We start from the raw sequence: 25,727 nt of genomic DNA on the forward strand, positions 1-25,727 counted from the left end.
GACACGCGGAAAATGTGTTTCAGTGTTTAAAATGGGAATTTCATACAAATCCCCTTATAAAATCAGAGGGAAGCCGCTGGGTTTATTTTAAACCCCTGTGCTTGTAATTTTGTAGTAAGTTCAGAGACCTCCATGACTCCATATGGAAGTTACAGCTTCTCCAGCCTGCAGGCTGTGAGACCTCCAAATCATCAGCTGTTCACCGTAAGTACAGATTTACGGAGTCCCCCGAGGGTCACAGGGCTGAGGAAAAATCACTGATGTGGTAAAGCGATAAATAAACTGAACGCTCACTTGAGCAACAGGCGGAGGTAGGACCAAGTCATTGTTTTGCAAGTTAAGTTTCAAGTCCTTGCACTCAAATCCACAGTTCTAAACTTTGAGTTTTGAGTCCTAAACAAGTCAGAAAGCGCTCCTCACCAAATGTAATGACATTTTATCAGCAGTTTACAAAAATCCTGATTGCTTTTCACAGAGTTCCCACAGTCATGGAAAACCTGGAAAAGTCATGGAATTTCACCATCGAGCCCGGTCTTACTCTGAAATTGAGCGGTTGAGCGGTGACTTGTGGCGTCAGAAACCAATGAAAGAAGGCGTCTTTTAACTTTGGCATGATATGCTGCTGGTTAGCCATTACAGTTTAACAGCGTCCAGCGGCGTCAAGGGGAAACATGGTGGGACAAGGACGAAGCAAAAATCTGAGTGGGGCGGGCAGGAGAGATGGTGGATAGGTCCAACAAACAGTAGCTATGTTTCCATCCAAAAGTGATTCGAATCATTGGGAAATGCGCATTAAAAGAAATATGAATCCTGTGTGTTTCCATTAAATGTACGGACTTTGGTTGCGCGAGATTTCCGCAGAACCAGAAACAAAACAAGTCTCGCATTCTTCTTCTTCTACGTTTTCTGGTGGTTGGCAACCAGCTTGTAAATGCATTACCGCCTTCCCGACCCGGAGTGTGGATATCACCATGGAGAGAGGTGCGCTACATCAGACTTAATTCGAACATAACTGTTTCCATCCCCCGTTTTGCGAATCAACGTTTTTTGAATCAACCAAAACCCGGCTAAAGTGAGCGTATTTTAGTTTGTGCGAATCAGGGGATCTTAATTCAAATTTTGGCGTTTCCATCATAATTTTCCGATGTGATACTTCTAGATGCGCATCTAAACAAGCTGATGGAAACATGGCTACTGACTTTCACCCGAGAAAGCGGTATTCCCGTCTTGTAAAATTCTAAAGCCAAACCCTGTTGTCATTTCCTAAGCGTAACCATGTGTGTAAGTTGTTGAAGAAAAAAAAAAGGTCAATTTGCGGTGTTGTACTGTTGTTGCAGTGCGTTTATTTTGTAAAAGACTGTATGAAAACGTTAAATTTCCTGTGAAATCAGAAGTGTATCTTTAAAGAAGAGAAACTGACACGGTGTCCCAGAACATCAATAACCAACACACCCAGGGTACCTGGCACATCGTGTGTGGACGTGGAAAGTCCATGACCAAAACGTCAATATGTGACAAGGTGAAAATGAGAATGTGTTGTTTAAAAAGAAGATGAAGAAGAAGAAGAGGGTTAAAAAAGAAAGCTGTCGTCACTTCCAGTAAGTGGAAAGCGGCAGTGTGCGATTCGAGACACACAAAAAATATGTAGTGTACATATTGTACTACATTGAAGTCTGCTAACGGGGGTATGCAATTTAGGGCACACTATATGTTAGACAGCACGCATAAACATACCATCAAACTTATTACATTTGTGTACATACGTGTTACATTTATCAGTCCGTTAGCAAACTCGTTTTTATGCTAGCTTCCCATGGTACAGTGTGTACGTTTTGTCCAAAATCTGCTGCGAGAGTTAAAATTCCCAACGTACTCGAGGCATATTCTGGGCCAAGAAAAACCCCAAAAACAAAATGGAAGAAAGAGTTTCACAAACCCACCAGAGATCATGAAGATTCTCAGAGGAATGAATGGACTTCAGCTTGCCTCGCATACGTACACAGAGCTATATGGAAACAGGGCGTTATGGTGAAGTGAACATTACTCAAAATCTGTGCTACAACTCGTTACGTTATGTTACGTGCAATAAAAGCAAGTACCGTGGGCTTGAGCTAATAACAGTGACTAGCATAAACCTTGACAGTTATTATTGAGACAAATTTTAATGCCATGTAAATTCCAAAGCCCCGTTTCATAGTAATTAATTGGGTTATCAATAATAATAATAGGCTAAATTTGAGCAGTAAAAATGCAACAAGACAGATTGGATATTTAAAAAAAAAAAGGAATAGAATTCAAATGGATTTTCTGTGTGGAGCTGAAGCTGGGGTTCTTGTACTGCAGCTGCTGAGGAGGAGATGAGTTGCAGGTGTGATGTTCAGCCAGGTGCTTGATTGCAGTAGCCAGAGACACACATAGGGTTCATCCCAAAATCCTCCCTCGACTCCTCTATCCTCTTTCCTTGATCACTTGACTTGGAATTTGATTGAGACTCGCCATCTTGAAGGACGTCTCAATTCGTTAAATGCGCTCCGAGGAGTCGAGGACAGAGGAGGCTTTCGGAGGGGAGGGAAGAGAGGATAGGACTTCTACAATACAGCTTATCAAGTCTTGCGTAAAGCAGTAACGTCATGCAGCGTTCAATTATAGACAGAGCAGATGGCCACTAAACACAAGAGCCACAGACCACTTAGCTTTCCTGCTAAAGTCTCCTCCTTATCTCACTTAGAAAAATGAACCTGCACCGCAGCTTGTGGAACAAGTGACCAAACAATATTCACCCAAAGCTTTTTACTGTGAGAGCCCTTACACCCAAAATAATGTCTCCAGAACAATACATTATACTGAAAACATGTTTTAGCTGTACCATCACTCATTAAGCTGTTTAATGGGGTGATTAATCAGAGTGATTGTGGAGGCACATTAGGTGCTGTTTTACTCCTGTAAATGCTCAGAATGAGGCAAATGAGACACCTCCCTCGACACACACTGACCCCCCACCCCTGAACACACACAGGCAGGATATGCTATTTATAATGGTAGAGTGCACAGACATGCTTCCTGGGGTTGTGACATACAGTAATTTGGTGTTTTGAGGAATTAATCAGCCGAGTCTGCACTTGCTGCCCGTCTGTTTTTTCTCCTCTATTTTTGTTAAAGAGGGTGGACAGGTTTTCCTCTATAGAGCAGGAAATGAGCAAGTATGGGGGAGGAAAATATACGGTCTATATGTTAAGGTTTGTAATATGTGAAACCCAAAAGCAGACCCAAAAGGGAGAATAAGAGTTTATGGAGTTTATTAGTTGGGCTAGGTGTTAGCAGAAGGCTGAATGATCAAGGCTGGGTAGATGGAGACTGTAGACAAGCAGGTTGAAGCAGACTGAGCTGACATGAGGGGTAGACACTGGCGAAATCCAAACACAAAGAAGAATCACACCAGAAAAATTTAAGTGACAACCCTAACCCTAACTATTAACAGTTTAGAGGGGCTGACAATAACTACCATTGGAGCAGATGGGATAATCTGGCAAAGAGTGGATGTGAAATTTGGGTTCTTGTACTGAGGCTGATGACGAGGAGATGAGTTGCAGGTGTGACGTTCAGCCAGGTGCTTGATTAAAGTAGCCAGAGACACAAGCCATGTTTCCATCAGCCTGTTTAGATGCGCATCTAGAAGAATCGCATCGGAAAATTATGATGGAAACGCCAAAATTCAAATTAAAATCCCCTGATTCGCACAAACTAAAATACGCTCGCTTTAGCCAGGTTTTGGTTGATTCGAAAAAATGTTGATTCGCAAAACGGGGGAGGGAAACAGTTATGTTCGAATTAAGTCTGACGTGGCGCACCTCTCTCCATGGTGATATCCACACTCCGGTTGGGAAGGCGGTAATGCATTTACAAGCTGGTTGCCAACCGCCAGAAAACGTAGAAGAAGAAGAAGAATGCGAGACTTGTTTTGTTTCCGGTTCTGCGGAAAACTCGCGCAAGTTCTTAGTTTTCACCAAAGTCCGTACATTTAGTGGAAACACACAGGATTCGTATTTCTTTTAATGCGCATTTCCCAATGATTCGAATCACTTTTGGAAACATAGCTACAGATACACACAGCAGCAGAAAGGGGAGGGAAACACTAGGAAAAGGGGAACACACTGTGGGTTTATCCCAATACCTGATGGCACTTTTTAATCTAAAATATTTTGCACAGTTTTTTCACAGTGTCCATGTTTAGAGAACAAAAAGATACTTCAGGAAAAGTTTGAGGGTTCGGTTAAAAATAACTAGGTATGGGACACCATTAAGTGGGATTTATACTTCTGTGTTGAATCGTTGCCGTAGCCTGACGTGTACCTTCCTAGAAATGTAACTACACGTCATGGTAACGCAGTCCTCCTGTCTGTGTCTGTAAGCTGAAACCATTTCCCTCAGGGGAAACAAAGCTTTTATTTACTTTAATTTCACAGATAAGAAACAATAAATTGTGAAGACAATAAATCCTCCACTAAAATAGCATTTCAAGTCTTGTGTGTGATTTATCCTGGCTTCATATGAGCAGAGGAAATCTCTATAACAATGTAGAATGGCATAGGCTTGTGCTAATAACGTTAGCATGTTGTATTTGTTTGGAAAGCGTGTTTAGTATAAGACAGTTGTTTTGTCAGTGAACCTTGTGAGTTGTAATGGAGCCAAATTTTGTAACGTTACCTTTGTTAAATGTTGCTGTTGTCCCTGGCTTCATATGAGAAGAGGAAAAGTCTGCTAGCTGCTAGGCTAATTTATACAATGTAAAATGCCATAGGCTTGTGCTAATAACGTTAGCATGTTGTCTTTGTTTGGAAAGCGTGTTTAGTATAAGACAGTTGTTTTGTCAGTGAACCTTGTGAGTTGTAATGGAGCCAAATTTTGTAACGTTACCTTTGTTAAATGTTGCTGTTGTCCCTGGTTTCACATGAGTAGAGGAAAAGTCTTCTAGCTGCTAGGCTAATTTATACAATGTAAAATGCCATAGGCTGGTGCTAATAACGTTAGCATGTTGTATTTGTGGGGAAAATGTGTCCAGATAAAGACAAGTGTTTGTCTGTGAATGCTGCGAGTTATAGTGAAGCTGATTTGTGTACTTGTGTTTAAAACTGTCTCTATTTAGCCATGTTTAATGTGTGTTTCATGTGTGTTCTGAATCAACTAAACAACTAAACAGCACTTCACAGAAACCTCTGCCACCAGCTGGTGTTTTGGAGGTGTAACTACAGAGTGACACAGACACACCACCACACAAGTATAAATGCTCACAATGGTGTAGGCCACATGTGTAGGCTACGGTGTAGGCTCCGCATAGAGTTGACGCGCAGGTAAATTCACCTTTAGGCCTTCTCGCGAACAAGCCCCTGACATACTTTAAACCCTTCACTGGGGCAGAAACCCACTCCCAACTCAGAGTGAGCAATATACAGTGTTTAATTTGATCCTATGTTGTAAAAAGATTTAGTCAGACACAGACTCTGTTTTCTTTTGTTCTGCCTGCTGTCTTTATCTTTTATTGACTTTTCTTTTAGGTCCCCCACCACAGTTCATTCAAGTGCAGTTAGGCTCAGAGACGTCACAGTCTGCTCAGTCTTTAACAATGTGTGGCAGCATGAAGTAGCAGGTTATTCTGCTTACAGGACAGTGTTGGACCAGCCTCTGTGCACTTGTCTATTTTCTCTTGTTCTAGGCATCCAGAAATTTATGTCATCTTGTCATTTATTGGGCCGTGGTGGGCGTCTTGGCTGTGTAATTATGAGGTCTGCTGCTCTTACGGGTTTATGTGCGTAGTGTGGCAAGACACTTCAAAAGAAAACAGACGCAGTGGAGAGCTAATTCAGTTGTTTCCTCACTGCCAACATGCAGAGCTCTGCACTTAAAATATATGGTGGTGGGATCTGGTAACCCCCGTGTCTGCAGAGGGCTCGGACACAAAGAAAGTGCTTAAAACCTCATGGTGTCATAGTTAAAGCCTTGCAGAGCACCGAACCATGACTATAGTTAGATCATGACGAATCCAGGTCAAGAGGAAGACCAGGTTTAACAATGAGCAGCTCCAGAGGGGAGGCCGTATCAAGAGCCAGTCAACTTCAGTGACCTCACAGGATTGTGTTTTATATTAAACCCCTAAAAGACATTTTGAGACCATACACACAGACATGCTGAGAATTAACGGAATTGTTTTATTTGATCATGTTAAGTTATTTTAAACGTCCTTATTTTGAAGTGGGCCATGTGGAGGAAACATGTCTGTCATAATGTTTAAACGTCTGGGGCTCTATTTTCTGAACCCAGCACAGATCACAGTCAAGTGCACCCTACTCATTGTGCTGGGGGCTTGTCTTTCATTTTTTGTTTTTAAGATTTTATGTTTTAAAAGAAATGTTTGGGGCATTTGCCGTTGTTGTATGGTGTAGATATAGACTGAAAACATGAGGAGAGAATATGACATTCAGGACATTAATATAGTAGCAAAGAACTGTCTGCTATGTAAAGATTTAGTTGACTAATGTCTACTTGGGAGGAAAATGTAGTCATGCTTTGTGTGTTGTAATCCCAGCACCACTGTTGGTTGTTGTGGTAGCCGGTCCAGCTGCACATGCATGTGAGTCCCTGTATGTGTATCCCACTGGCTGACGGATCATTGCCACTCGCACTGCGCTCATATGGTGGTGATAATGGCAACAGTGTTTTTGCAAAAGCGTAGTGCCCACATTCCACTTCCGCCCACATTAACACCGTCAGCTGTGTCAATACTGTTGCAGCTGTTAGCACCGTTAACTGCTAGCCACCAGCTCAGCCAACCCTAGCTGAGTAGACTCTGACTCCTAGATATGCTCTAAATGCCATATCCAGCTCCTTTCAGCATAAGTTTGGTGATATTATCCAGGTATTTTTGTTTTATTGTCAACAACCTCTTGGCCATACCCTCAGAAGATCTGGCATTCAATTCCGCTGTTACGCTGATGACACCCAGCTCTATCTATCCACCTAGCCTACTTCCACTCTTCCACCCAGTTCCCTTCTTGGCTCTCGGACAACTTCCTCAAACGTAACAGAGATAAAACTGAGGTTGTCCTTCAAAGTCCTGAATCTGCCTTGGCTAAACCCTATAGTTTCTCTCTGACCACTGACAGCTCCAAAGTCCGTCCATCCCCTCAGGTTAAGAGTCTGGGTGTCATCCTGGACCGTACATTATCGTTCACATCCATCAGTCTGCATACTTTCATCTACGTAATATTAGTCATCTTTGCCTGTCACTTACACCTCACATTGCCACTATCCTTGTTCATTCTTTGGTTACATCTCACATTGATTATTGCAATTCTGTCCTCTTTGCTCTCCCTCTCTCTAGTGTCTACATAAACCACCCGTATCATTACCAGAACTCCCTCCTTAGATTATGTCACTCCTGTTCTCCAGCAGCTTCACTGGCTTCCTGTTGAATATCGCATCGACTTCAAGATTCTGCTTCTCACCTTTAAGGCCCTTCATAATCAAGCCCCTTGCTACCTGTCTGAACTTCCTTTACATACCCTCACGTACTCTTAGATCTCACTATCTGCCGCTTGACCACCATGGGTTCTAGAGCCTTCAGACGTTCTGTCCCCGCCTCTGAACGCACGACATTCACAATATTGACTCCCTTTCTACTTCAAAACACAACAATGAGCCACTCTGTTGCACTCACTGACATGTTGCTTCATTACCATGAACACACACACTGGAGCTTATTTTGACTCAATTTCACACACACACACCATCCTGCTAACAAATTCTTACCAGGACACCAAATGTGGATTAATCCTCCGCTGAAAATAGTCCCCCACAAAAGGACTATTTCCTACTATTTGAGTAATGTTGGCTAAAAACTACAAAAAAGTATATATTTGTGAACTGTTTATAAAATGTATGTCCTCAGAGGGAACCGATGGGTTTTGGGCTGAGAACCACGGACAAAGCATGGGAGTATGGATCTAGAAATACACACTGAATCCAAGAGAAACATGTTAACTTGTGACTTCTTTCTAACTTGATCCCAAGATGTTAATGACACAAAACATGTAACATGATTAACACAGTACAAAGATGAATATGTAAAACAAAACTCCTCAAAACTGCAACATCTAATTGAGGCTTAAATATAGTTTTAAGGTGTTCCTGATGATATTTGATGCAACAAAAGTCAGAGAAAATACCAGCTGATGTGTATGTTGGTACACTAGAACATTAAGTTTGATATACTGATGTGAGAATCAACAGATTCTGTTTGCATGGTATAAGCAGACATGTGTGAGAGCTCTGCAGGGAATATCATGTAATTTTACAAATGAATGGCTTGCAGTACCAGAATATATTTTACAACTTGTTCCACAATGTCATTGCCAGTGTCAGCGAATTACCGCAGCACACACTGGAACATGTTCACATACCGCTTGTGTCGTAATACATTCAACAAAGTCTGTTTAACAGTATAGAAAGGTCTGAGGGAAACCGAGTGGTGGGTTTTGGTGTCGTGTGGATGCTTAAAACTTTATTTGCATGTTGTGTTGTGGCTTAAAATGTGTTTGTTTGCTGCTGTTCATTTTTGCTTTAACGAGCACCCGCCTCGCTGCGAGATCTCTGACCACAGAACTCGCCTGGTGTTCTTGCGTCAGTATCACTGGCACAAATAAAGTCACAGCACGCCTTATTCAAGTGATTCCCTCAGATGCAAGTAGCACAGATGAATGACTTTTCTTACTGTATGAGTTACTTAGTAGAGACTTCGGGCATTCAAAGGCTGGATGGCTTTCATAGGTATATCGGCAATAAGGGGGTTTTCTCAACTGTTTCAAGAAGTTTTTGATGTCAAATCACAGGACAGGTTTTTCTGTGGTGTTCCACAAGGTCTTGGTGTCTTAATGTGGTATTTTAGAGAGATTTTGGACCATTTTTTTTTTCAATTTAGAGTGGTAAAAAAATGCTGAAATTTGAATTATAAGTTGTATCAACCCAAAAGTTGCTGCAACAGCTTATGAGAAATAATTTAGCATTGGAATGGCCATCATATACTTTAATCATACACTCACTTGAATGGGCGCTTAACCAAAACAAAATGTTTGTTAGAGATTTGTGACTAGAAAACTTGAAACACAGTGCTGAGCTGCATCTCAAATTAATCTTTAGGTTGTGAGCTATCAGGTGATTTATACCACTTCCATGTGGAATATAATGTTGTCCTGCTATGTCCCCCAAAATATCCCTTGACCCCCCTAAAAAAAAGGATCTATGTTGGGTTTCAGTAGTGATGGCCAAATGAAGCCTCATGAAGCATATTCTTTATTTTCTGAGCCCACTAGATGGCGCTCATGGTTTAATGAGAGAGGCTCAAAGAATGGCAATTCTGTGAAGCTTTCAACCTTTTGTTGAACAAAAAGAGCCATCTAGTGGGCTCAGAAAATAAAGAAAATGCTTCATGAGGCTTCATTTGGCCATCACTAGGTTTCAGAGGGTTAACAATATTAGAGACAAACATTACTTAATATCTTTAATTTGAAATGAACCTCTCTCTTGTTGAGAAAGCCGCACGAGTGAGGATGCGAACGCGTCACAGAAGCTAATAAGTGGACCTTGAGTTGAGATGTTTTATCTTACAGCTTATCTCTGGGGTAAAAATGTCCCTCACATGATCCTTACTGACCCAATTTCTGAAGAAAACTGAAATTTGCAAACTGACTTGACTTTTATTTTAAGTTGGATTAGATGAAATTCAACTCTGTTGTCAAAGCTTAATTCATTCTCTTGAATGATGGTACAGAGGACCGTGGCCCATGAAAGGTCTGTGGTCGACTGACTTATATCACTGCCAATGCAAGTTATATGTATTGTGCCATCTGATACCTGAACCTGCTGTATTGGGTTCAGTTATAAAGCTTCAGTGGATACATGTGTATTTTTATCTCATCCCTGCTTCCGTCTTTCACAGGAAAATGTAAACAAGTGATAACGATCAGACACTGTACAGCTAATGTTCTCCTGTAGAGCTCAGTCACACAGTTACACCACCTGTAAGGTGAAAGGTACTGACATGTCTTTTGTGTCCTCAGGGGGAGAGAGGAGTCATTGGGCCACCTGGTGCTGCTGGAGCTCAAGGCCCCCCGGTGAGTTCATACTGATCATATGTGTCACAGAATGCTGTCTGAATATGAAACACTAAATATGTGATATCTGTCAGGGTTGAACGGTTCAGTTATTTCATACTGAAGCTAAAACACGGCTCTGTAATGAATGTGCAGCAATTACAAGATAGGAAAAATGACAAAGATCAGTGTATTAATACAAGTTATTGGAGCATAATTCCCAAAGTGCTCAGTGTTATAGCTGCTGATGAATTCAGAGACTGCACACAAAATATAATTCCTGTTAACTCAGCGTTCTGTAGATATAACAAGCAGCTCCTTTTTAAATGGTCCCATAAAGACTTGAAGGAAAGAGTAATCAGGACATAAACACGAGAGCTCGGGTTCATTGGCGCTTTTACACACTGCTGTGTGCTAGTAAACTCACCGCCCACACACACACACACACACACACACACACACACACACACACAGTGCAAATACACAAGTGCACATACAAGGACACAGAATGGGCAAACAAGGACAAGCAAGGAAATCAAGGACACAGAATGGGCAAACAAGGACAAGCAAGGAAATGGCCTGAAAGAAATGCAAACTTTTTTTTTTTTTTCTCTAATTTTCAGGTCATTTTCTTGTCACCTTTTCTGAATTTCTCGCCAAGTCGCTCCGTGCCTTTCTCCTCATGTTTTCATAAACCAGTTTGCTCAGTTTTTAAAGGTTTAAATGTTTGTTAAAGTCATCTGAACGCAGCACAAGAAAACAAACGTCAATCCAGGTTTCAATAGTGATGGCCAAATAAAGCCTCATGAAGCATTTTCTTTATTTTCTGAGCCCACTAGATGGCGCTTTTTGTTCAACAAAAGGTTGAAAGCACACTGAATTGCCATTCTTTGAGCCTCTCTCTTTAAACCATGAGCGCCATCTAGTGGGCTCAGAAAATAAAGAAAATGCTTCATGAGGCTTCATTTGGCCATCACTAGGTTTCAAAGGTTTAAAAATCTGACCATATTTTCCATAAAGCAACAAAAATGAATCTGAATATCCTGTGATGTTTGTTATAAAATACATTTATTACAACTGCTGAAGGCCACGAGACACCATGGAAACGCTGTCACATTAAAGGGGATGTACAACTATTTTAAATGTCAAAGTCAATTTAAAATGTCAACAACACTGCTGTTGGATGTTACACCATGTTTATGTTCACACTTTTACATCCTCTGTCTGTAAGTATCAGACTGCTTAACATCACTGTCACACCCCATAACCACACACTCACACTTTATAGGAGGCAGTGTGTAAAGCAAAGCACACACACATATGCATAAATGTATTTACACACACAAACACATTTGCTTTTTGTTTCTAATTACACAGGCTTCTACATCCAGACACCCAGCATGTCTGGATGTAGATTGCACACACTGTACAAAATACAGTAAACACCCATGTTTACATGTGCACGTACCCTCACACAAACCTCCATAGGTCCGCAGCAGCAGACAGCGTCGCGTGCAGAGCCGCTCAACCAAACCCTCCCTTCCTAATCAAGCTGATGTTTACATGGAACGCTGGGAAACAAATACTGTGAATGAAGGTTTTATGACTGTAAATAGTTTTACTATACTGCACTGTCCCACTTCTTATTGCCTTGTAACACAGGCTGCATTAAACTGTCTGCGTGTTCATTTCAGGGTGTTTGATTATCACATAAAAGTAGACACAAACAAGCAAACAATGCTACGTTGGCAGAGGATGCTGTGATCAGGCGCTTTGTGTCTAAACTAATCACAAATGTGTTTTTCTACTTTTAGAAGCTAAGCTAGCAGCTTCAGTGTGTCTCTACTCTTGGTGCTAAGCAGACTGAACATGATCTGGTCCTGTTTTTATCTTAAAGGCACAGAGATGATACATTAATAGATGATAGCTGTAAGCCCAGTCATCGTTTAGGGTGCCAGACGAAGGGAGGAGCTATGCAGCAACAGAGGCACAAGAGCTCCAGTGCACACCTGTAATGTCCAGATTAACCTCAACTTTTCTGTTTAATCAGACTTCTGTGAATAAATAAGGTATTTTGCATTCTAGCTTCCTGAGGTTCACTCGTTATGATTAACAATTAAATTGAGTCAGGTTTTCTAATCTGATTTTTGACTGGATAATAATAATCTTTATTTATAAAGTGCTCTTTAAAACAGAGTTACAAAGTGCTTTACATGTCAATAATTAAAAGAGACATGAAAACAAGAACTCATACAAACACTTTGCAAAGAAAACTTAAAAACTTGTGAAATAAAAAAAGAGTTTAAAATGAACTCAAAACTCAAGTAAAATCAGGAAAGGCTCTCCGATAAAAGTATGTTTTAAGAATGGATCTAAAAGAGGTCACTGACTCAGCCGACCCATTTGCCGATTTCCTCGGGCAGATTGTTCCAGAGCCTCGGGCGCTGACAGCAAATGCTCCGTCCTCTTTAGTTTTCAGCCGAGCCTCTAGAACAGGCAAAAGACCTCGAGGACCTAAAGGTATGTCCTGGGGCCGTATTCACAAAGTTTCCTAGTGCTAAGAGTTGCTCCTAGTGATGGAATTCTAAGAAAATTCTTAGTTTTTGTGATTTCTTAGGATTTCCCCCTTCTCCACCTTCTACCAGCAGAGTGATCACACTAACAGTGACAACACTTTCACAGTCAGCAGTTCATTTCATTTCCACTGGGTGTCCACACCCAGTAGGCTCACCCTGTGTCGGTGACAACCAATCACATCTGTTAAAAGAAAGCATCACACCTAGCAACACGGTCAACCACACCTCCTCACTAAGATAAAAGTTTCTGTCCCTTCTTTGCTCAGAGTTGCTCTGAGAACTTTCCTAAATCACTCCTAAGCGAGAACTCCTTGCTTAACGTTTGTAGGCTAAGGTAGGAGCTTTCTAAGAGTCTTCTCGGAATGTTTGTGAATACGGCCCCTGGTGTGTGCGGTATTAAGAGGTCGGAGATATAGCTGGGAGAGAGACCATGAAGAGCCTTAATAGTAATCATTAGCGATGGCCAAATGAAGCCTCATGAAGCATTTTCTTTATTTTCTGAGCCCACTATATGGCGCTCATGGTTTAAAGAGAGAGGCTCAAAGAATGGCAATTCAATGAAGCTTTCAACCTTTTGTTGAACATAAAGCGCCATCTAGTGGGCTCAGAAAATAAAGAAAATGCTTCATGAGGCTTCATTTGGCCATCACTAGTAATCAGTAAAATCTTAAAATCTATTCTAAAACATACTGAAAGAGACTAAAGCTGAAGTGATGTGATCATGTCTCTTGGTTCTGGTTAAAAGCCTGGCAGCTGAATTCGCACATTCTGGAGTCGATTAATAGATTTTCGATTCAGACAAGAAAAGAAATGACAGGATGACAAACTGGTGTATTAACTGGTTTGTCAAACTAAAGGCCCGATCACATTAGTATTTTAAGCAGTCGCAGTGTTCAAAATCACAACCTTGTTCAGTCGTTCGCTCCCTGTAAGTTGGACAATGAGAATTCAAATTCACAATTGAGACATTTAAATTGTGAGACGAAATGGCTGCCTCACAATCTGTGGATCTGCTCATAGAGGTGATGTCAATGTGCTGTGTTATTACATCAAATTTAGGTTTGCATAACTCTGACGTGAATTTGTATCATTGACGAAGTTCACTGTCTTGAAAGCGCTGACACTAAAGGAATAAGACCCAGGCAGTCCAAACAGAAGGAATCTATCATATTGATTTTCAGCCTGGTCTCATTTCCAAGGTGCCAAAATACGCTGCTTGGTCAGGCACCCTTTAGCGTCTGTATGAGACGCAGTTGGCCTTTCAGCCAGCTGTAATGTAAACCCATGTGCATCACTATTAGACAGTCAGAGCAACAGACATAGGATAAAAAAGGCAAAGCAAATGTCTGCTTTGGGGAGGTGGATGGGTCCACCAAGCACAGGACTCACTACTGAGTTGACTAATGCCAAACACAACACTTTTCCTAACCCTAGCCAAGTAGTTTTGTTGCCTAACCCTAACCGCCAACCCCTTCTTTGTCATGTGAGTCTACTTTGACCCTTTCTGTGTCGAGATAAAATGGAAAAGGCTGCCCCTGGCATCATTTTCCATATACTGGGGACTTCTGCCCATGCGTCAAAATAAGATGAGTAGGGATGAGGTCATGATATGGTGTGATATAACCCAGCATCTGATACAAATACAGCTCTTAAATGACCTGTTTGAACTAATGATCTGGTTAAGGACGGAGGTAGCTTGGCGTGGCAACACCTTTTCTTGCAAGGATGTGAGGAGGACTTTTGCAGTGCCTCTTTAAATAAACTTGTTTCCAGGTCAATAAATACCATGGTAGCAATCTTAGCCATATCTAACAATGATGTACCAGATTGGTTGTTATTCGAAATTGGAATTTAAGAAGCTTGTAAGCAGCAGAGAAAGAGAAGCTTGTAAAGCTGACTTTACAACATATTAGACTAAATGACTTGGGCTTGGTTGGGTTCTTTTGTGTTTTGACTTCATGGCATTTGACAGCATTGTTCTTACGGCATTTTCTTATGACATCAGTCCAGAGCTGATTCACAGCTGTTGTTCAGTCTGAAATGTAAAGTCTTTGGTATTTTCCTGTCTCCTTGCCTCCTCTGGCCTCTCAGTTCATCTGTCGTCCCACCCTTCCCTGTTCTGTCCTCTGTTCACCTCAGGGTGAAGGGGTGATGGTGTTTCGATAAATGGCTTCTGCTAATGACAGATCATATATCCTCGTGTATCCACAGACTTGCGGGTACGCTGATGAGAGATGGATGAGTAAGATGAATGTTACGATGCAGGGCCCGCTTCACTCTAATGTGTTTGTGAATTACTTGTTATCACCTGGATCGGGGCTCATTTCAAGTATTACCTGGAGACCTTCTCGTCGGTATCTGAAAAGCCACAGAGCTTGATTAAATGTTACTAGTTTACGTTTTTATCACAGTGACATTGAAATATGACATTTGCCGACATGTTTTACAAAGTGATAGACTCAGAGAGGAAAGCAGAGAGTACACAGGAAGTCTTTTTGATGTAAGCAGAGAAAAAGCCCCGACGTTACCGAAGTAAAGCCACCATGTCAGACACCCACTGATATCCGGATCTATGAGACTTATTTAAACCCCAGAGGATTACACTTAGTTTACTTTATCACACATACACACACAGCAAGCGTATCTGTGGCAGAATCATCAGTGCAGGTTCACATCATCTGCATCTAAAGCACTTTGATCCTCCAGTATCCATTTCTATTTGCATGGCAGGTAGGGAGTCTGCAACAGAACCACTTTTCATAAGCTTTTAACTATTCCTAGATCGCTGTCTAACATCTGTTAGATGATGCATTACATGACAGGACGTGGCATAATGTAACCCCTATTCATATTTACTTTACTTATATCAGTGCCATCTCCTGAGTTTGTGAGACAGTTTCCAAATAGCGAGGGTCTACTTGTCAAGACACAAAATTAGTTACAGAAACGGTGCACGTTGAATCTGATGGATATTTCCATCAATTTGTTTGAGATGGATTTTGAATTTGAAAAGACAGAAATTAAAAGAATCAATAGAGAAATCTATATCATGTAATCTTGTCATCGACAGGGTGTCCAGGGACCTCCTGGCGAAGCAGGCCCAAGCGGACCTCAGGTAAAATTGACTTGAACGTAACTTGAATTGAAGTGTTTGTGAATTAAACTCCCTTCAGTTGTTTATTTTCTGTTATTTTTTTTTAATGTGTTTTTAGGGAGTGGTAGGGGTGCCTGGACCACGAGGACCGCCTGGAATAAACGGAACACTGGTGGGTAAAACATCATCACTCTTTCAGTTTTTTTTCAACATGCCGAAATGATTCAGTGATGATTCCCCGTATTGATACCACAGTTAGACATTCACACCACACAGAATGCTTGGAAAGAGACTGGGGAGACAATGGGATGGAGTCAAAAGAAGGCTATAATGTCAGGCTTTTTGCCTCACCTTTACATGTGACCAGTCAGAGCAGCAATAAACACTTTTGCTCTTAGGGCCCAGATGCAGCAAAGTGACATAAAAAGGTCTAGCGGTAACAAAAGCTGACGGCCTGATTGTTGCGTCACCATATGTTGCCTGTGGCCAAAAAGTTTCATCTTGGGCACACCACAAAGACTACAGCAACTTCAGCCAGCACATATGTTCTGCACCTGTGTGAGAGGGAATCATTTTCCATACCAGCAGGTGGCGGTAGTCATAATTCGTCATTCAATTCAAGACGCTAGTTAGCCAGTTAGCACATAGACAACACAACCTGATGTTGAATGATAGTTAAGGTGCGCTAGCAAACGAAAACACAATTACGAAACATTTCTGCTAAAGTGCACAATGGCTAAAAAAAAGAAAACATACCTAATATGAGAACTTTGTTACGATCTCATGCCCTTTTGATTTTAGCTGTTTGCTTTCCTCACTTCTGTTTTTCTTCTTACGCACCGAGCTGAACTATTAGAGTGATTTCACTCACCAATGGGCTCCGCTAGCCTCAACACCAATTCAACATGCCACAGAAAACCAGTGACTAATGTTCACCAGTGCCCAACGTCGCGACATTGACTGATAGCCGGCTGACGATTTGGTGTGTCAGGGTCCTTAGACTCTGACACCCCGTACTTCCTAGTATTAGTGTTACTAGGATGGAAAAAATAGGCCAATCTTCGTAATTAAAGGGGAATTTATACTTGTGCTTCAGCTCTATGCAGAGCTTATGCCGTAGCCTACACATGTGACCTACGCCACTGTGAGCATTTACACTCATATGGTGGTGTGTCTGTGTCACTCTGCAGTTACACCTCCAAAACAGTAGTCAGCGGCAGGGTTTCTGTGAAGTGCTGTAAAGTTTAGTTGATTCAAAACACACATTAAACACACATTAAACATGACGTAATAGCAACAATGTCAAACATAAGTACACAAATCAGCTTCACTATAACTCGCAGCATTCACAGACAAACACTTGTCTTTATCTGGACACATTTTACCCTCAAATACATCATGCTAACGTTATTAGCACAAGCCTATGGCATTTTACATTGTATAAATTAGCCTAGTGGCAACATTTAACAAAGGTAACGTTACAAAATTCAGCTCCATTACAGCTCACAAGGTTCACTGACAAAACAACTGTCTTATACTAAACATGTTTTCCAAATAAATACAACATGCTAACGTTATTAGCACAAGCCTATGGTATTTTACATTGTATTTATACAATGTAAAATACCATAGGTATTTTACAGGCTAGGCTAATTTATAAATTAGCCTAGCAGCTAGCTGACTTTTCCTCTACTCATATGAAGCCAGGGACAACAGCAACATTTAACAAAGGTAACGTTACAAAATTCAGCTCCATTACAACTCACAAGGTTCACTGACAAAACAACTGTCTTATACTAAACACGTTTTCCAAATAAATACAACATGCTAACGTTATTAGCACAAGCCTATGGCATTTTACATTGTATAAATTAGCTTAACCACTAGCAGAAATTTCCTCTGCTCATATGGAGCCAGAATAAATCACACACAAGACTTAAAATGTTATTTTTGTGGAGGCTTTATTGTCTTCACAATTAAAGTAAATAAAAGCTTTGTTTCCACTGAGGGAAATGGTTTCAGCTTACAGAGACAGACAGGAGGTCTGCGTCCTGTGACGTGTAGTTACATTTCTGGGGAGGTGCACATCAGGCTACAGCGTGGGATCTGGCGTCGATATGACACAGAAGTTTAAATCTTGCATAACAGTCATATTTAGAGTGATAATGATGAGCTAATAATGAGGCTTGTTACTAGTATGTTTACTACCTATTGTAAACATACTGAGGCCTTTACTTGTGCACAGTGCAGCTCTTTGCTAGATGATGAAAAGAAGCAGCTGGCAACACGGAGGTAGCACATGTCTCTCAGTATTCCCCGCAGCCAAGTAGAGTTAGCAATGACAAGGACTACAGTACATAGGGAATTTAGCATTCCAAATTGGAGTAAACAGGAGAACAATCCCCTGCCCAAAAAATCTTGAATAATTAAGACTATTGATTATTGTCCCAGTTGGCAGTGTTGGACGGACATTTGTTCAAATTTTACCTTGTCCAACAGTCAGCCCACATGGGCTCCCCACAAGTGATCATGATACTGATCCTACTTCTAGTCCATGCCTATTTAGCCCAAATTGAATCACTATGGAATCCACACATTTAAACATATTCCAAACTTCTACCTGACTAAAAAGTGAGTAATAGGGTCCACCTGTTTTAAAATGTATCTTTGAGCGATGCAGTCTTATCTCCTAGACTACAATTCACATTATCTTCTCTGCAGTGGACTCATAATGAGATCATTAATTTAGCCCCGGCACCGTATGAGTCCATTTGATTTACTTAGCAGTGCCATTAAGGCGGTGAGTGGCTGTTAATTTAGAACCAAAGTCAGATGAGAGTGCGTACGGCTGTACACACAGTCAGGGCACCCCCCTCTGGTAAACAAGATTGCACACGGCCAGATGCAATTACAGCAGAGCATTGTGAATACACGGACCTCTGTGGTGTTCAGGGGACATTATGTTTATAGCTCTGCTGCCCTCTTGTGGTTAAAGTAAGACAGTACAGATGGATGAAGTGAAGAGTCACATTACACACATTAAAGGACACATTTTCATCATGGAAACCTGTTTATAATTTATGGTCATGGATGAACATATAAAAAATAAAATGATTCAGTATAACATCAGTATGCCATTTAAATGGATTGAATACCAGCTCTATTAATTCAAAGTTGGTCTTTTTAGACTGGATTTAGCAAAGTCTTTCTCTGTAGCACATAAAGCCTCGACAGGTTTAACCTGGTGTAGCCTTATGCATAGATCTAAGTGCACAGAGGTCACCTTTCCACAACCACAAGCTTCATCCTCTCTTCATCCCCCTCTTTCTATTCCTGTCAGTAGAAGAGAACTCTGCGATGACGTTATGCCTGCAGTGACTTATCTGACACACACATACAGAGTGAGGAGGAGGAAGTAGGATGAGCCGTCCCTTGTATCTAGGCAACCACATATAATAACTATACATAGATGTCAAACTAATTGTCAGTTGACCCAGCCAACACCAATCAAATTTGGCATTTCGAGTGTTCGCAGTCCTGGTTTGACTCCTTATTAATCAATAGACATTAAGTGGTATGGTCTTTTTTTATTGCTTGAAATGATGTGTTTCATTTTCCTATGTTGTCACAGTCGCTGTGTTTCTGCAGCAAACTCAAATTTAATTCTGGATTTTGTTAACGTCTGGTGCGCTCATAAACTGAAAGGGCTTAAAGTGTTCAGATAAGAAATGCCAGCATGAATCAGTCAAACCCTGACGCTCTGAAACCCTTAATTTCTAAATTGTGAAATTGTGTTATGACCAGAACAATATGAAGAAAATAGGCTCCCACACTGAATACATGCTCCCAAAAATGTAATTCTCAACATGTGACCAAGAAGGTCAATGTCAAGCCCCACCAACAATTACGTCATGGATGAGTTTTAAACATTTGATTAGTGATGGCCAAATGAAGCCTCATGAAGCATTTTCTTTATTTAATGAGCCCACTAGATGGCGCTCATGGTTTAAAGAGAGAGGCCCAAAGAATGGCAATTCAGTGTGCTTTCAACCTTTTGTTGAACAAAAAGCGCCATCTAGTGGGCTCAGAAAATAAAGAAAATGCTTCATGAGGCTTCATTTGGCCAGTCACTACCTTTGATCACAAGTCCCACAAGGGGTGCACACAACTGGGGTGTGCAAAAACCACTACACTACGGAGCAGTCTAGAATCTTTCATTTTTCATTTTCAGTAACTGTTTATCCTGTTGGGGGTCGGGGGTAGGTTGGTAGTGATGGCCAAATGAAGCCTCATGAAGCATTTTCTTAATTTTCTGAGCCCACTAGATGGCGCTCATGCTTTAAAGAGAGAGTCTCAAGGAATGGCAATTCCGTGTGCTTTCAACCTTTTGTTGAACAAAAAGCGCCATCTAGTGGCTATCCCAACTGACACTGGGCAAGAGGGGGGTACACCCTGGACAGGTCACCAGACTATCACAGGGCTGACACATAGAGACAGACAACCACTTACACTTACAGTCACAGCTACGGCCAATTTAGAGTCACCAATTACCCCGCATGTCTTTGGACTGTGGGAGGAAATGTGAGGAGTTATTTGCCGATTAAACCCCATCGTGACGTGAATATTCAGAGGTAGAGAAGCCATGGCCATCTACTGGTGGAGGATACTGACGTTTGCCTGGGATATTAGCGGCAATCGTTGAGTGCAATATCATGTAGGTAGCCCTCAAGTGATGAACGTCAACAGGAGGCAGCATTTTCAATCAACTCATAAATCCAGGACTAATTGTTTTAAAAAATGATTAGGAATTTGGAGTGTTGTGATGGGTGGGCTTTACCTGGGATTCACACCTGGTTTGAATCAGGTGGTGTCTATATAAGGAAGACATCTATTCAGTGTGTGGGTGCTTTTATTTAGTTAACTTTGATTTATATTAATGGGATGTGCAAACACTCCTCGACAGAAGCAGGTTTACAGTTGGTAAACAATGGCGGAGAAACTGGTGCTCAGTCGCTCGGTAGGACCAATGGACGCTCTGTAGTTAGTATTCATTTTTGTTATGCTAAGACCGACGATAGACAGCAGGTTCCGAAACTGTCCCAAACTCATCCCAAAATATGCCTGGAAATAGCCATCATCGAGGTGAAGTGCAAAGTGCTGGACTTTATCAGAGATCAGGAGTGCCATGCGAGCATGCATACATCGCATCCTGACAACTATAGCAACTGATTTACACATTATTGATCGACACTCATGTTCTCTGCTGCACCTCAGCAATATACTGAGAGCCTTTCCTTAATACTGGTGACACGTTATGGTCATCTGAAGGCAGCAGGTACCTGATCCATCTGCAGTCTCTACCTGGAGTGATGTGCACTGTCATGCACTGGTACCAGAAGATTTGAGACGAGACTTTTTGTCCCTACAGTTTCAGGTGTTACCATGATTAAGTGGTAATGTGATGTCCTCTTGTGTGTCCTCAGAGGCTCTGATAAGCACAGAGTCTCCGTCATGGCAGATCATTTTTACATTTTATATTGCGTGCAACAAGCATCAGTGTGTTTGCAGAATAACCGCAGAACCTTGTGTGAAAATGTGCACATCAAATGTGTCATTCTGCACAGTTTCTTCTGCACATCAAAAGGCACGTTGGAGACTGACACATTGAAAAGTGTTCACACAGCTCCACGAAAAACTGTGAATCGCTTAAAAGTTCTCGTTCAGCTTATAAATTCCTCAGGACCGTCCGTTCCTGTCAGTCTTTCAACTGGGCTAAACACAGAGGGACCTGAGTACCAGCTGCAAATGTTTTGTCTAGACGAGGCTGACTAACACATCGCCTGGAACTCCACACTTTTTAATTATAACACAGGTAGATGTATGGCTGTGATGAGCAACATGGTGTGATAGAGACTGTTCGGGTTTTAAATTAAAGCTGGAGAATAATTTCTCTCCCAAGTCCAAGACATAAAATTTCCTCCGAGGAAAACTCTCTGCAGGATTCCCAAACTGTCCGTGTGTCATGACGGTGAGAGCTCTGTGATTAAAGGGGGTGAAAGTGATAAACCGTGATTGCCACAGCCTCTGATGCACCCACCTAAACAATGTCTTGTTTTCTTATATCATCCCCTGCCCAACTGCGGCACCAGTGCGCCAAGAGAGCACGGCCATGAAATTAGCAAAACAGGGTTTGGCACACTCCCGACACTTGGCAGGGCACACCTGACTCTGATCTGGCTGTGCAGCTTGGTTCATAATAATAGAGCCTGCGGTGCTCTGAAGACACACAAGAGGACACCGCATTACCACTTTATTATCATAATACCTAAAAGCAGGGGGACAAAAAGTCTCATAATACCCCATGTTCCAGTGCCAGTGTTTGACAATGTGCAACATCACTCCAGTTAGAGACAGCAGATGGAACAGATAGCTGCTGTATTCAGATGACTGTAATAAGTCACAAGTGGGAAGGAAAGGCCCCCACTACAGTACTAAGGTACACGAGTGGATATGAGTGGGGATCAGTAATGGGTACGCCTTGATCTGACATTGTCAGCTTAAATCAGTTGCTACAGTTGTCAAGACGCCATCTATGAATGCTGGAATGGCACTCCTGATCTCTGATAAAAAATGATAAGTTGCCTAATGAGAGGTAACAACCTTTTGTGATAACATTTTCTCAGAGTAATGAAATTATTATGATCCTGAAATAATGGCATTAAAAAAATAAAGCCAATCTCAAGCGTCAAATATTCAATTTTAAATCAGTTGGACATGATTTTTTTTATACAGTTTATATCAGCTGGAGCAGAATGGCAAATTGGCCCTTGCCAGAGGCATAAATACGGAGCGGGGGGCATTTTCGCCTGCTTGGACCACAGCCATCTTAGAGTGTGACCGTCATTTTGATCTCAACTACACACACAGTTTTGTAAACCAGTGGCATGAAGTGTGGGACCAATGGCCCCTTCCGTACTTCCTATCCTCCTACCTCCAGCTAGTGATGGCCAAATGAAGCCTCATGTAGCATTTTCTTTATTTTATGAGCCCACCAGATGGCACTTTTTGTTCAACAAAAGGTTGAAAGCAAACTGAATTGCCATTCTTTGAGCCTCTCTCTTTAAACCATGAGTGCCATCTAGTGGGCTCAGAAAATAAAGAAAATGCTTCATGAGGCTTCATTTGGCCATCACTACCTCCAGCCCCCTTGCTCGGGTCATGCCCGATATGTGACCCCATTCATCTTGTATGATTGCGACCAAGCAGCAACCTCTTGGGCTGAAAAATGAAGCCAACACGTAAGTGCAAAGAGCTGCAGGTCGTCTAATAACCACTTGAGGCTGGCTCCAAAAGTGAATCAATACCCATAGGTAGTGATGGCCAAATGAAGCCTCATGAAGCTTTTTCTTTATTTTATGAGCCCACTAGATGGCGCTTTTTGTTTGACAATTCAGTGTGCTTTCAACCTTTTGTTATTCTTTGAGCCTCTCTCTTTAAACCATGAGCGCCATCTAGTGGGCTCATAAAATAAAGAAAATGCTTCATGAGGCTTCATTTGGCCATCACTACCCATAGATCCATGTTACAATGCCCCACTTTACAGTAGAAATAAACATGTTTACAGCCTGGTACAAAAAACAGTTTTGGTCTCTGTAGCTAATTCCCCGTTCATGACAACTATCGGCAGGTTGGATTTTTATATAACTCGCCTGTTTAATTGTTATTAAGGCTTAAAGTTATGCATAATTAAGTGCAAGCCACTTTGAGTGACAAGTTCTCTGCTAATAGTGTCCTCGGCTTCTCAGTCCTCCACACCACCAGCCTCTCACCAAATATGTTGACTTCTGGCTCCACAAACTCGACACGACATGATAGCTATGTCCATTATTTTCAGCCTATGACTGTGATGTCATCACGTTGACAAAATCTACACACAGAAAGACAGACATATAAATGCCTGGCAACATACTGAAATGGCATCTGTGGTAGTTCCCGATACACTTGGTGTCACCAAAACCACATTTCACCCTGATGACACACACACAGACTCATGAAGTGAAAACAATACCAGCCGTTGTGATGTTGTCACAGCTAGTAATAACTGCAAGCACTGCTGATTTTTGCTTCAGTACAACTCCATGGCATCATAATATCAAATATTTTGATATTAAATTTAGAACTGGGATTTATTGGTATTCATATTCAACATTCTGTGACCTGAATCAGCAAATACACCATTTTGTGTAGCAATATGACATTTATGATGAGTATCCATATTTTTATGGTTTGGCTTTTTATTCAGTAGAGACACATATTACCTGCTTTTCCCTCACGGTCAATCAGATTACTGGACAGTAGGTTTATTTGTGTGTGTTTCTCTCGTGAAGGCATGTGGGAAGATAGAGCTGGGCTCCTGATACAGCAGAATGCTTTGTTGAATATGTAAACTGGTGTGTGTTTGCACGCGCAAAGCGTGCAAGTGCAGACGTGCATGAGTTTGTATGTGAATGTGTGTGAGTGGACCTGAGCCATCTCATTTCTCCCTCAGTGCCTCCTGACTAAGCCGTCACGCACTCTGTCACATTCAGCCCAAAGCACTGTGCCTGTCTCTTTCATCTCATTCTCTCTTTCTCCCTCTCATTCCCTTCCTCTCTTGTCCCCTTCCCTCCCCTCCCTCTCCCTTCCCCCTTCTCTCTCCCCAATATCTCCCTCTGTCCAGGGAATCCAAGGGCCCCGGGGGCCGCCCGGAGAGATCGGCCGCGATGGTCCCAAGGTCTGTGCGTTGAACGTTATAATTAGTTATTATGCTAATGGCCTGCTGCTCCCCAGCCGCTCGGCTATTCTCAGCCTGTTCTAATGCTGTACCCTCCCTCCCTGTTCGCTTGATGTTCCCGTGGAGAAAACTGCATTTTGCTGAGAGGGAGGCAACTTGTTTGGAATCAAATTGTAGGTGTTTTCTGAGTATGTGATAAACGCTGTTCTGCCAAGGACGGTTCATATTTGGACTGTTGGTGTGGGTATTTCTCTCCTTCAGACAGCAGGTTTGACTCTTTCAGACATCTCTGCAAAGTGAAGTTTGACCATATTTTACTTAATTAGGGGTCTGGTTACAGATTGAAGGGAAACTCCAGTGATTTGTTATTGCACTTTTGGTGGATTTGTAAGAGGCAAATAAATAAAAAAAAGAATAGTCAGAGATGGTGACTTTTAGCCTCCTAAACCAGCAAAAATGACAAGTAAACTAACCTTTATCTGCAGAATCACTGGAGTGCTCCTCTCTGCAAAGACAAGCACACGGGGCATTTTCATATTTCCCTGACCTTGAAACGCACATTTCCTGTCCCTTTGGAATTTGTATACTCAGCACAGCATGCACGACACAGAGATGGAAGGAGAGTGAGGGAATGATGGGAGCTTCATGCATATGAAGGTGAACATGCACTCTCTGACAGCGTGCCGCTGAGAATGAGAACCAGCGGAGTCGCACCTGATAATTTGGTGATACGATCAGTCAGTAAGCACACCTGAATAGATAAACACACAACATGAATAAACACTTCTAATTACACACAGCCTAACACCTGTATGGGAACTTCCCTATCAGCTGATTAAATTCCCAAAGACGTCTGAAGGCTGTGTTCCCTCTGCAGCAGATAATTAGAGATGGAACACACAACATACGAGGAGAGCAGCACCATTACACACAATGATCCGTCGTGGTGTTACTTTGATTAAGTCGTGCATAACCAACATCAGGCTGCTGCTAAACAAACGACACAAACCACTGCAGCTCCGCACACATCAGACCTGTTGGTTAGAAGCTGGTGTGGTCCTGGTTTACTGGAGTCATCCTTAGAGTGGAACAGGACTGTGTGACTTATAGCCCAACACTTTCAGTATAGAACCAGCAGTAAC

The 25,727-nt window shown here is 41.8% G+C and overlaps 1 protein-coding gene across 1 annotated transcript in view; it reads left to right on the forward strand.

Moving 5' to 3' along the window:
• si:dkey-225n22.4 (collagen alpha-1(XXI) chain) overlaps positions 1–25,727 on the forward strand; it is a 97,945-nt gene that overhangs the window by 40,656 nt on the left and 31,562 nt on the right. Inside the window, exons 19-22 of the mRNA XM_050056153.1 lie at positions 10,110–10,163; positions 15,789–15,833; positions 15,931–15,984; positions 24,532–24,585. Coding sequence (XP_049912110.1) covers positions 10,110–10,163; positions 15,789–15,833; positions 15,931–15,984; positions 24,532–24,585 — 207 coding nt within the window. The remainder of the gene's footprint in view (positions 1–10,109; positions 10,164–15,788; positions 15,834–15,930; positions 15,985–24,531; positions 24,586–25,727) is intronic.

Source organism: Epinephelus moara, chromosome 11 (genome assembly GCF_006386435.1).
Source record: "Epinephelus moara isolate mb chromosome 11, YSFRI_EMoa_1.0, whole genome shotgun sequence".
NCBI classification, from domain to species: Eukaryota; Metazoa; Chordata; class Actinopteri; order Perciformes; family Serranidae; genus Epinephelus; species Epinephelus moara.